Source organism: Falco cherrug, chromosome 5 (assembly GCF_023634085.1).
Source record: "Falco cherrug isolate bFalChe1 chromosome 5, bFalChe1.pri, whole genome shotgun sequence".
In the NCBI taxonomy this organism is placed as follows: domain Eukaryota; kingdom Metazoa; phylum Chordata; class Aves; order Falconiformes; family Falconidae; genus Falco; species Falco cherrug.
In genome coordinates, this window is record NC_073701.1 from 55,038,233 (window position 1) to 55,051,347 (window position 13,115).

General features: G+C 41.1%; 1 protein-coding gene across 6 annotated transcripts in view; it reads left to right on the forward strand.

Annotated features, from left to right (window-relative positions):
* Positions 1–2,031: 2,031 nt before the first annotated feature.
* TBK1 (TANK binding kinase 1) overlaps positions 2,032–13,115 on the forward strand; it is a 29,431-nt gene continuing 18,347 nt past the window's right edge. For 4 of the 6 annotated variants that reach the window (XR_008732477.1, XR_008732478.1, XR_008732479.1 and 1 more), the window contains exons 1-7: positions 2,032–2,140; positions 6,265–6,385; positions 8,181–8,321; positions 9,115–9,244; positions 9,823–10,004; positions 10,804–10,964; positions 12,883–12,993. Coding sequence is in view for 3 of the 6 variants with exons in the window: in XM_055712050.1 (XP_055568025.1) it covers positions 6,299–6,385; positions 8,181–8,321; positions 9,115–9,244; positions 9,823–10,004; positions 10,804–10,964; positions 12,883–12,993 (812 nt within the window). In the remaining 3 variants the exon portion in view is untranslated. Of the gene's footprint in view, positions 2,141–2,332; positions 3,270–4,109; positions 4,217–6,264; positions 6,386–8,180; positions 8,322–9,114; positions 9,245–9,822; positions 10,005–10,803; positions 10,965–12,882; positions 12,994–13,115 lie in introns of those variants that run through there. The other 2 variants (XM_055712051.1, XM_027812394.2) reach the window with 2 other exon arrangements.

Below are 13,115 nucleotides of genomic sequence, written 5' to 3' on the forward strand. Positions count from 1 at the left end.
GTGAAGTGGAGGCAATGAATTTCATGCCACCTGAGGTCAGAGACATTTTTTTTTTTTTCTCAGGGGATGGCTTATCAATGCAGGTAAGACATTTTAGCAGCTATTTGCTGCCCAGAGCGCCAATCTGCCCTTTTCCCCTCTCCTGTCAGCACTGGCACTTGTCTGATTCCATAACAAGACAATTCATGGTGGAAAGCTAATCTTGCAAAATAATTACTTTCAAAAACTTCAAAGCTATTAAAAAATAAATTCAAAGCTATTTACAAAGCTACTCACTGTTTGTGGGAGACAGTTTTTCCAGCCAGAATTATCATCATGGGGTGAGACAAGCGCTACTGCAGATTCAAGGAATGCTGTTTTCCTGTGATTCATACTGTGAAACATTTAAATGCTAGAGAAGATCCTCCCTGCATAAAAAAATGGGCAATTGAATTGTGAACCATATGAAAGAGCTGGTAACTGCGGTGAGAACAGTAGTCAGCAGCCAGACCTAGGGGCAGGGTGGCATTGGAACAGAGAGACTCCTAGGTCTTAAGTGAAAAAAGTCCTTGGGCTATCTGGTCTGTGGTCAATACCCTGCTTTGAGCAGGTGGTTGGACCAGAAATCTCCTGAAGTCCTGTCCAGCCTGAATGAGACCTGTTTATTTAAGGCGGCCAGTTCCAGAAAGCATCAACATACTGCGCCAACAGCTTGGTTCTATTCAGAAGGGGAAGCAAATACCTTCAAGAGACAAAGAAGAGTTCACTGGTGGTTCCCTGTTTTTGAGAGGGCTTTTGTTAAAATCCATATGAATGATCTGATGACTATTTCTGAAGAAGACAAAGCTGACTCATGGATATCCACCTGATGGGAAAAAAAAAATTGCTTGCAAAGCTGGATACAGAGGAAAGGGTAAGCAGAAATAAGCCATGTAAGTTCTGAGGAGTGCTACAGTGTTTTGAAAGGTGCAAGGACAGAACGCAATGTGGGGAACTGTTCCCTGTCTAATGCAGAAGCATTGCAAAACAAAGCTCAGATGCCAACAAATGAGTAACATAAATTAAGCATTTATATTAACAGCACAAACTGTATCCAAGTCAATTTAACAGTTTCACTAAGCAGAATTTTTGAACAAGATTAGTGCCCTGTAATAAGCACATCAGTGGAAGTCTGGACTTGTGAAAAAGCTGAAGAAAGGTAATGTAGTAACAATAAGAAAAGCCTGCAAGCAAAAGGTTACGATCTTTTGTGTCAGTCCCTCGAGAGACTAGGCTTCTAAGATTGGGGAAGATGGTTTTTCTAAACAGGAAACGAAGAGGATCAAAGAAAAAAGGATGGGGGGGGGGTAGGTGGGTGGAATTCTTTTGACTATTTTCCCACTATAAATATGTCTAAATTACATTATATATAAATTATCATATTTAAAAAAAGCTATCAGTATTTTTCCTCGTACAAACTCTACAGCCCGTTTATTCGAACAGCAACATTACTGAACGGACAGAAACAAAACCAACGGGCAAGGAACTTCGCTTGAAGAAGCAAATAAATAACACAATACTAAAAATTAGCGGGAGCAGGTAAGTATGAAAAATACCAGTGCTCTGTGAGGTTTAAAAAGGGTGAAAGAGCAACGTGTCTCCCGGGTACCCCCGAAGAAGCGGCCAGGGAGGTGAGGTGCCGTTGCTGGCGGCAGGCAGGGGCAGCGCGGCGGCCCTGCCTCAGGAGGGGCGGCAAGAAACGACACCGGCGCTGAACCGGTCACGTAGCAGCAAATCACCACGGAAATCCTCACCGGAACCGCTCTGAGCTCGTTTTGAACATCGCACCGGCTAAAAGACCCGGAATGACCATTTTTAAGGAACATCCTACTTCCATTTTTTCGACGCTCCCCCGATGTTTCCCTGTTCGGCGGTCCTCCTACCTCAGGGGCCGCGGCCGCCGCTCCCTCACCCTCCCCAGAGCGGGCGGGGGACGCGCGGCCCTTCCAGCCGGCTGCCGCCACCCAGCGCCCCGCCGGCCACCTCGGGGCGGGGAAGGGCTCGGGGCGGCCGGGAGGTGCGGGGCGCCGAGGCGGTGCCTGTGCCGCCCCGCCTCCCCGGCGCCGCTGCAGGAAGCCGGAAGCGGCCGGGGCGCTGGGCAGGCAGGGCGAGAGGCGGCTCGGTGCGTGGGGCCGGTGGGCAGGGCAGGGCGGGGGGCGCCGCGTCAGGCCGAGCTGAGGTGGGGCGGCGGCGGCGCGGAGGGAGCCGCTTCTGGCCGCCGCGGTGGCAGGGAGAAAAAGCGGCTCCCTCCGCGCCGCCGCCGGGGCGAGGTGGTTTCGGTTTGCCGGGGCGGTGGCGGGGCCTTCCCGTGAGGTGCCGGCTCCCGAGGAGGGGCGCGGGCGGCGGCGGTGGCGGCGCCCCCGGAGGCAGCGGCGCGCCCGGCCGTGCAGGCCGCCCCGCGGAGCGGCCCCCGCCCGTGAGGGGCGAGGTGGTGGCCGGCCTGCGGCCTCGGTGCCGTGCCTGGGGCTCGTCCCTTGCCCCGCTCTCCGTGACTTTTATCCGCGCGAATATTGTCAGAATTTGTAATTGGGAAGGGGGGGGTCAGTGGTTCGTGTAAAGGTTTCCTTAGGCAGTGGCGCCGTGGCATCACCTCCGTGGTTGTAGAAGTTGTTAAACTTTTCCCTCGGGAGGGACGTCCTGCCGTGGAGGTGGCCCCCGGCGCTGTGCCCTCCGTGCCCCGCGCTCCCGAGAGCAGGCCGGGCTGGCCCAGGCGAGCCCGCGGCCCTTCGCAGCCTCCCCGCCGCTGCGGGCCCCGGCGGAGGCCGAGCCCTGCGCCCCCGTGACGGGCGGGGACACCTGGAGCCGCGGTGATGCGCCGCGCGGGGGGGGTAGGGCCTTTGGGGGCATGTGCTGCCTCGAGTGGGTTCTAGCAGCACCGTGTGCGGCCCAGGGCAGGGTAATTCCGTAATTCAGATACCAGCTGTTGGACTGGGAACTCCTGGAAGGAGTTCAGGCGAGGTGAAGGAAGCAGAACTTCAGGGGAAGAAACTTCTTTTCTAGGTGTTAAGAGAGGGCATACAGGGAAGTATAAAACCTTCGTATTTAGCAGACTCTATAATACTGACATTAATATTTATTCAGAACCTCAGCACCTTGCCTGTCAGCTCTGGTGGCATATAGGATCTTCCCTGTAGACAGAAGGAACCTTCGCTTTAACTTCATCATCTGTCCCTACTTGCTTGGTGCACTTGTACATTGCAGCTGTTAACAGGGGAAGTACCTGCTTGGTGCGCTTATCCCGCGTGTCTGAGGTAACAGCAAACCTCATCATAATAATTGGAAGCAGTCAGTACTCCTGCTTCAAAGCTTTGGGAGTTTAAAAAAAAAACAACCATATCAGTGATGCGGTCTTTTTCTGTTATAATTCCCCCTGCTGACAAATAAAGAAGGAGTAGCATCACCAGAAGGAGAAAAATATTAAAAAACAAAACAAAAAACCCAAAACCAAACCCAAAAGCAGCCCCCAAACCCTTGAAATGCTAATGAGTCATGGGGGAAAATAAATCAAAGTGCTGGTAGGAAAGATACCTTTAGATGTATGTAAGGAACTTCTGACTCCTCTGGTATCAGACTTAATGATCGTAAGTGAGATGTGAAGAATTAGAAATTTCAGCATTAAATCTAGCAACAGGACCAATCGTACAGTTAGAGATTTATTTTTTTGAAGTATGAAACAGTGAATTGATTTTGAAATTTAAGAAAACTCAGCATGCTGAGTGTTTAGCAAGGATCAGTTCTGAATCAGACTAAGAAAGGAAAGGTATTAAAGCAAGTCTAACATAAGTTATTGAATCAAATTATTATAATTTGAAGCTTATTATAAGCTGATTATAATTAAAGCTGAATGAGACATTATGCCTTAAAAGTGAAGACTGCCAAAAGAATGTAGACTTTGTTATTATTATAAAAATATTATTTTGACAAAAATAATGTAATAGTGTAACACTGAGTTTGGTGCTGGATATGTACCCTGGGATTAATGCTGGCGTAACTGTATCTGTAGTTTCATGAGTGAAAAAAACCAGACCTTGAGAACCTGTTAGTGACTTGCTTTTTTGGTTTTTTTTTTTATCCATTGAATGATATTCAAGCTCATCTGTCAAGCTGACTTGTCCTTTTGTTTTCACCCATTGACCTTCATGCAAATTTAATTAGAAAAGTAAGGAGGTAAAGGAAGAGAACTGGTCTCATACATGAGGTATCTCATCTTTGTCACTTTGGGCAATGTAATAATTCAGTCTCTAATAGGCTGCTAGAATTTTTAGTACACAAATAGATACTGGCAAAGAAACTTCATTTGCTTCTGTGCACTTTCTGTCTGCTTGGAAAGGATTGATTATATTTCTGCATCTTGGTATTAGTCAAGTGTTACTTCGAAATAAATGACAAAATACATGTTTACTGGTAATGTGCCAGCTGGCTTATTACAAGGAGAGTTTTGATTATGAGGAGTTATTTAATTCATAGATTTTACAAATGGTTTACAGAGTGGGCTATGCATTATTTCTTTGTAGACCCTCTTCCTTACCTTCTGTGTCTGCATCATAGATAGCTCTCTGGCATCTACAGTAAGTGCCAGCTGGGAGAAATTACCTTATTCTACTACTGCAGATTGTCTTACCAGAGTTAACTGAGAATTGTAAGGGTTTGGGGTGTGGTGTTGGTTGTTCTGGTTCAGATTTGAGATAAAACCTTTCTTCCCTTCTCTAGGCATTAAGAACTTTATTTAGATTTTTAAAATGGTGTTGCTGCATGACTCTGAATTCAATGTCAGGTCTTTGCATTGTGTCATTGCATTCAGTATGCTGCATGTCATTACCTGGATGTTTTGGAACAGCTTTGCAGGGAACTCCACATCTTACATGAACAAATAGCTAAATGAAAACATGAAATCCACAGTTGCTGTGCGTAGAGAAGTGTGTTCAAAGTCATGAGAAAATTTCTGTATCTTTGCTGCATGGCACGGGCACAGTTGGGAACAAAGGCAGGTGCTTCAGCGGGCTGCTGGATGGGCAAAAGGTGCTGCGATGGCTGGTGTGTGGCTTCTTCCACTTCCCTGCAGTGCATGCTGTGGGGCTTCTGGTGGTGCCATCAAAAAGTTCGAACCACCTTCTTGTAATAAATGTGCATAGGAAATTCTGTCATACCTTTTCTTCCAGTAGTTACAGGAAGAACTTTTTTCTTCTTTTGAATATCAGTTAGCCATTTCTTGTCAGTTAACAAAGGCAGATGCAGGGTCCCCTGCCAGGCTGTGAGGAAAGGCTGCTGCTATAGGACCTTCCCCTGGCCCAGTTGCTCTTTTGCTCTTAAGGTTCTTTAGATCCAGGAAGCTACATCTATGATCTTAGAGCCTTTTGCTAGATTTAATGGCAAACTCAGTGCTTTAATTAAAGCAAAAGGGTAAGAGCATTCACCTGTAGCTCCTGCTGTTTTGGTAAGGGAGGAAATTCTGGCATTCCTAATGATTTTTTTCACTATTTTAGTCAAACATTTATTTTCTCTTCTGAATCTGTGAAGACCTGAATATCTGACAGTTTACATTTCAGGAAGGGTGGTGAAGCCAGGCTGTCTCGCTAGAAATAACGTGACATATGAAATGAGAATTTTTAGAAATGAGAGAAATGTCCTTTAATTTCTTCCAGTGCTAATTGGTGGTTCTAGCAGGTAGCTGAAAATACTTCTCTTAATTGTGACTTTTATCAAGCGTGTGTAAAACAGCTTTTTGTAAGTAGTTAGTCCAGTTCCTTTACAGTTGTACGGAAGTGTAACTTTCAGAGCCAAAGTGATCTAAAAGATCTGTATACATATCTGCCATAATCTCTGATGTCTGTTCTTTGGCATACATACTGAATAATGGAATTTTATTACAAGTGTTGCTTATTTTCAGAAGACCTTGTGCACGTATTTTTTACTCTTTCCTACAGTTTTTGTTACTGTATCATTTAAACACCTGTTTACAGCAGAAAAGGGATTATAAAGCTTTCACTTTTCCAGTTGATTTTTTTCAAACAGTTTGTGAAGACCTCAAATGCAGAGCGTGTTGTGTCTGTGGCATTAGTTTTGATTGTTTAGCTTGCTTCTGTTTCTTGTTTCACCTTGTGTTCCTCTACTTGGTTGTTCTTAGTTATTTTTGTATGTCTCTGGAGCTTGGTTGGAGTTTGTTTGTTTGTTTTTTTCCTTCTAATTAAAATAAGTTCCTTTCATGTTTTTTACTAAATTCAGTGTATTTAACCTTTTGTTTTGAAGGTGAAAAAGAAAGCTGTCTAATCAAAGAGCAAGGATGCAGAGCACTTCAAATTACCTGTGGCTGTTGTCTGACATTCTGGGGCAGGGAGCTACTGCAAATGTTTTCCGGGGACGACATAAGGTTTGTCATGAATTACAAATCTGAGTAACCTGTAAAAGTGAAATTTTTCATATGTGAGTAATGTCATGAAATCAGTGAAAAACTGTTTGAGATTTAGCAAAAAAAAAAATACATCTTTGTAACTATTCACACATAGTTTTTAATTTTTAATATTCATTCAGTGACTTAGAGTTCTATACAGTTATTTCTGAGGATTCATTGTTAATATTGTATTATTTGTCCTTGTAAAATATTAACTGTTATTAATTCTTCGTTCATTCATTCTTCAGTTTTATGAGAAAAAAACCTCCTTGCTTAAGAATTTAAGAACAAAAGCCTTACCAGTTTTTATTACATGATATGTCATTTTTGTCTTTGTTAAATTCTCTTTTGATAGTTCTTCCCTGTTCTTTTAAAAACCATTTTTTTTGTGATTTTTATGATTTTGTACCATAAGTGAAATATTCTTAACGTACTATCGTATAGGATGAAGTTGCTATTTATTTTTGTCCATAAGTCAGTGCTTCATATATGTCTAGGACATCTTCTTGGTGACATACCTTGAGTAATCAGTACAAAATAGTACATCTTGGAGCAGTTTTGCTGTGTAAATGATACACTGATGTGTATGTTGTAACTTGAGTGAGGGATTAAAATGATCTTTACTTGTGTAGGTCATTCTATTTCTATGAATTTCACTGTATGTCTCACAAAATGAAGATAAGCCTCGTTGTGAAAGTAATGTTCTCTTCCAGTAATGACAGTCTGTGTGAAATCCATATGAAGTGATATATAAGCTGCAGTGTTATACTGTGAAGCAACACCTAAGTGATAATTTAGCAGTTAATGTGCTTTTCTGGGTGAGTTAATTTCAACACAGAATGTTTCCCCTGTAAAGCATATGGTTTCATGGTTGCACCTATCACCCTCACTAGTCTGAGGATGTGACCTGCAGCTCATTGTCAACAGGAGAAAACTTTTGCCTGGGCATCAGTAGTGCATGTTAGGTGTGATGTACAACACACCTAGTCTAAGCTCAGGAAGGCTTTGTCCTTAGCAAGAATCTCTCACACGACTGCTAATGTAAGCTGATTCCTATAGTGGGTGCAAGGAGGTACTTTTCCCTGAGAGGGACAGGAATTGCACTCTCAGCTGGCACTGTGGGTGCCTGAGCATGTTGTGGCTTAGTCCCACTCGAGAACTTAAGTCTCTGATTAAGCTTGTGACTGTGCTTCTGTCACTTATGATGTGGATTTGAGTTGCTTCAAACATGAGTTGTATGTAATGCTTAACACTGCCTTCTTTGAAAAAACAAAATACTGTTTTATCAGTGTAAACAGTACAAGAAAGAAAAAGAGAGCAATGCTCATCTTCCAAAAGTTGTCTCTTAACTTCAACAAGCCAAGATTCTCAACTGTAATATGTGCATGTCTCATTGATTTGTGTAAGTGGCTTACCTCTTGCTGAAAAATTATTTTTCAGCTACATTTATGGGTCATTCTTAAATGTGTAGCCCTTCTTATGCTAACTATTCTGTTTTCTAAGGCACTTAAGATTTTGTGGGCTAACACTGAGTTTCCATTCTGCTAGTCTGTTTGCTTCTAGTCTATATCATACTAAACCAATATATATGTAATTTTAATTTTTCTACTAGAATCTTTATTTCCACTTTAACACAAAATACTATTTTGAACTATTTCTACTCTGCATATGCTCGTATGCAAAACAGAAGATCTCAGAATGCTTGGATAATGCGTATGTGTACACTTACAATCTTTTGCTTCTGTTTGATTAGTAATTTGTTTGTTTTTAACAGAAAACTGGGGATTTGTATGCTGTCAAAGTATTTAACAGTATAAGTTTCCTTCGTCCTGTGGATGTTCAGATGCGAGAGTTTGAAGTATTGAAGAAACTAAATCATAAGAATATTGTCAAGTTGTTTGCCATTGAAGAAGAGGTAATGGATCGTTCTAGTTGTGATCTGAGATGCATGGTGGTAACCACAGTAACTGTCTTTTCCTTTATCCATAACTATAGAGGATAAAGTTACATTTTTAAGGAATGGTAACATATATGGTACAAATGCTGTGACCCAATTATCACTGCTTTTTGGTTTTCTTTCTTTGTTGTTGTTGAAAGAATATGCTTGCTTTCACTGTTTAGGCAGAGGCTTCCAAGCCATGTGGAGAATCCACTGTCCTAAGCTTTATCTTGAATTAGGTTTTTTAAGCTATCTATATATGAACATTTAATACATACTGATAGTTGGAGGTGTTTCAATAATTCTGACAATTTTATGCTTTTGCTTTGCAACCAGCTAAAATAACGACATAGGACATGTAGAACTGTCTGTTAATGTATGAATTGCAGTAGTTGTGCTGAAACTGAGACTGATCAGTTGAAATTACCCAGATGCTGAGATTAGTTAATAGGAGAGGAGGGCAGACGCTTCCTTCTGCTCTTCTGTGCTGTAGTTTCTCATTTGTCCACTCATCAATACTGCTGTCAACCTTCTTAAGTGCCTAGAACTTGAGGCTTTCTTAGTTTTTCCCCCCTCTCCAAGTTAGAATACATGAAACAATATAAAAGTTCACATGCACTTCTTTTGAATAAGATTATCCAAATGGGATTTATGATCTAGCTACAGATTTTATTTTTCTTTTTATTTAAAGTAAGATCCTGTTATATGCAGCTTTTGACATTGTTTTCACAATGGTCACAGACTTATGTTTTTTAATTTTTTTTTCCAGACAACAACTAGACACAAAGTACTAGTTATGGAATTTTGTCCATGTGGGAGTCTATATACAGTTTTAGAGGAGCCGTCTAATGCCTTTGGTCTGCCGGAGTCTGAGTTCTTAATTGTTTTGAGAGATGTGGGTATGTAGGCTTTGCTCTTTAGACTAATTTGTTGACTGAAATGAACTCATACTTGTTTATCTTGTAACAGCAAGAGATGAGGAACCTGAATGACTGTCAATTAATTGAACAATGTGGTCATATTGAGTCACATATTTTATTTATGTCTATATTGGTATAGATAGCTGCATTAAGAAGCCATTTCTGTTTAAAGCATTGTTATAATTCTTTTTTGTTCATTTGTATCAAGATTATTTGTATTGTGATAATTAATCTCAGAAGAATAAATTAGAAAATTAATGAGGTTTACCTGTGTCTGCCTGTTACAAAATTTTCCTCCATTACTTTATTGGAAAGATGTTGCTGAGAGCAAGAAATGTCGTAATTTCACTGTCTGAAAAAAAACCAACCCTGCAAAAATGCTTAGAAAAGTCTCTGGTCCTGGTCTTTTTGTTAATTGAGTGTCCCTTCTCATTCCCGTTTCCCAATGAGAAAGTAAACGCATACAGCTTCCTAGCCTCAGTTACGATTCAATATTTGTGCAGTCTGTGTCAAGTTGTATACATAAATTCTGTATTCTTGGGGTTTTTTTATTGAAGTGGCTGGGATGAATCATCTCCGGGAGAATGGAATAGTGCACCGTGACATCAAGCCAGGCAATATAATGCGTGTTATAGGTGAAGATGGTCAGTCTGTTTACAAACTTACAGACTTTGGTGCTGCAAGAGAACTTGAAGATGATGAACAATTTGTTTCTCTCTACGGCACAGAAGAGTATTTAGTAAGCCCATATGATTTCACTATCTTTTGAAGAAATATTTGAAGCCCAGGGCCCTTGGTGATTGAGTAGGTGAAGGTCAGACTATTGTGCATTAGTATTTAAACATTTGTATTGTAATTGGTTTATAGCTTTCCACCTTCTTTACCTTGGGTCATGCCATTCTTTTGCTGATCTGAGCACAGTAGCCTTTAAATAATTTTCAGGTCCAACTTCCCCTATTGCCTTTTGTGAAAGAAACAACAACAATATTTTAGTTATGAATGTCTTTGCCTTTATCTCTGTAGATAATTGTCAGTTTGTGTTTGAGCTACTTGTATCATGTTATGTGGAGTTCACTTGACTTCTTAGTTAACCATAGAGAGGCAGGCGGAGAAGCATCAGTACAAGCAACTTAGGCATAATTTTATTCCTGCCATGTTTTCCCACATGTAATGTCGTAGTTGATACTCTCCTCTGTGGTGGATCTTTTTCTAATTTGGTTTCTGTTGTTTTAAAATGATCTGGAGGAATACCAGCTTTCTCCTCTTCTTTAGTGGTGTTTTATTCTAGTAGTCAGTCTTCAGCTAAATTACAAAATACTTTTGGCAAACCTTTAGTAAAGTGGCTGTCATACCTAGGAACACTTTTGTGATATTCTGTCAGAATAACTTAGGGAAATTAAGCTAACTTTGCATTTTGATTAAAGAGATGAAAGTTTAGAATGACAAACGATCTTGCTGTGAAATGATAGATTGGGGTTTTGTTCTTTGTATTGTTCATAAAACAATTCTAACTACTTTTTTTGTTTTTTTCTCTTTAGCACCCTGATATGTATGAACGAGCGGTTTTGAGGAAAGAGCATCAGAAAAAGTATGGAGCAACAGTTGATCTGTGGAGCATAGGTGTGACCTTTTACCATGCTGCAACAGGGAGTTTGCCTTTCCGACCTTTTGAAGGACCTCGTAGAAACAAGGAAGTGATGTAGGTAATTTAGAAGGAGAATTTTATCTGTTCATAAATTAGGTCGGTCCATGAAATGCTTTTTGTCAAGAAGTCCTACATATGTGTAGTAAACATTAAAATAGCGAAGATATTTCAGGAAAAACATTCTTTAACTTTGTTGTGGTTTAACTCCAGTAGGCAGCTGAGCACCACACAGCTGTTTGCTCACTTCCCCACAGTGGGATGGAGAAGAGAATTGGAAGGGTAAAAGTATGAAAACTCATGGGTTGAGGTAAAGACAGTTTAATAAGTAAAAAACCAACAACAAAACCCACCCCTAACCCCAAAGGAAAACACAACCAAGAAAAACAAGTGATGCAAAAAATCCCCTATTGCTCACCACCAGCCGGTTGAGTCCCTGGCCAGCTGCCACCCTGGCAAATTCCCACCCCCAGCTTTTATTGCTGAGCATGATGTCATATGGTACGGAATATCCTTTGGGGTCAGCTGTCCTCCTCTGTCCCCTTCCAACTTTTTCCCTGCCCCCAGCCTACTCACTGGCAAGGCAGCGTGAGAAGTACAAAAGGCCTTGATGCTGTGTAAGCACTGCTCAGCAATGGCTAAAACATCCCTGTGTTACCAACATTGTTTTGTGTTTGTGACCATAAGCACCATATGAGCTGTTACAAAGAAAATTAACTCTATCCCAGCCAAAACCGGTACAAACATTCTTCTTCAGCAAGGAGTTGACTGGTACCTTAGGATCTGAATTAAGCATCCAAGCTCCCCCAAAATACTGATTTTTTCCACATGTCTTCACCATGGCACTAAGCTGGTCTGTTGCAGTGTGGTATTAGATATTCAGGCAAGATGATGGTATTACGAAAGGGGATTTCAGTGCCACAAATTTTTTTTGTCCTTTAAATGATTGTATTCCCAGGCAATCTTGAAGTGCATGTACTACCCATGAGACTGACATTTTTTGGGTAGCATAGTTGTGGGCTGTGGCTGAAGATAACAGGGGTAACTCCTGAATGTGAAACAGAAGTTCTGTCTACAACATGTCAGTTGGAATTGATTCCTGTTTCATCTTAATCTAGTTCTATTTTGTTGTTGTGTGTGTTACATTTAAAAAAATAAAGCAAGGTGATACTTAGGAACTCTAATAAGCCATTTACATCTCTGTTCTGGTACTCCTTGCAAAGCTGACTCCAATTTTCTTAGTTTAAAAAACTGCCCATCCTCTGATCATCCCACAGGCATTCTTGTTGTATCTGCCTAAGACGTAAGCAAGGAACATATGTTTTGTATGTACCTTGTCCTCCAAAAAGAGAGAGCACAACTCACATTTTCTGTTGCAAAAAGCCTATTGCTCCTGACTAATTTAACGAGAAATTTGAGAAATTCTGGCCTGCTCAATAGAAAGTTAGACAATGCCAAAATGTATCAAAATTGCTAGATGTTTCCAAGTTAAAGTAGTTTCTCAGAGCCCACTTCCTGTTCCTTTTTTATCCCCAAGTGACTTTGTGGCAGCTAAATGTCATCTCTTGCCATAGAACATGCTAGAAGTTAGTCATGTAAATGCCTAAATTGAACTGCCTTGGAAATCTTTGGTTAATTAACATTAACCATGTGTGTTAATTAACAATTAACATGGTGTGAAAAAAACAGCTTCCTTCAGTGATGCCTGAAATCTCTCCTACATTTTCCCCAAACCTGAGGTAGACAAAGTTGCTTTTCCCACATAGCCAGAAGTGTTTCCTTTTCACTGTGTACTATTTTAGCACAACTCACTGTCAGCTTGTAAGTAAAGCTTCCCAATTACTGCACCATCTACAAATGCAGGCCAGCCTGTTGTTTAGATTTATATTATTGATACCCCTTTGAGAAACAGTTGTTAGACCTATGTATGTGTAAGAGGTAGTAGTTAAAAGTGTATTTTTATAATGTATCGCAGGTATAAAATAATCACTGGAAAGCCTTCTGGTGCTATTTCTGGAATACAGAAAGCAGAAAATGGACCAATTGAGTGGAGTTGGGAGATGCCTGTTTCTTGTAGTCTTTCAAAGTAAGTTTGAACTTCTCACAAAATGTCTCAGTGCTGCTTGATTGGGCTTTTCCAGTTATTTTGTCAGGATGGGGTCTTTGGAACAGAGATCTGTCTATTGCAGTTGTTTTCTTTGAACTTTT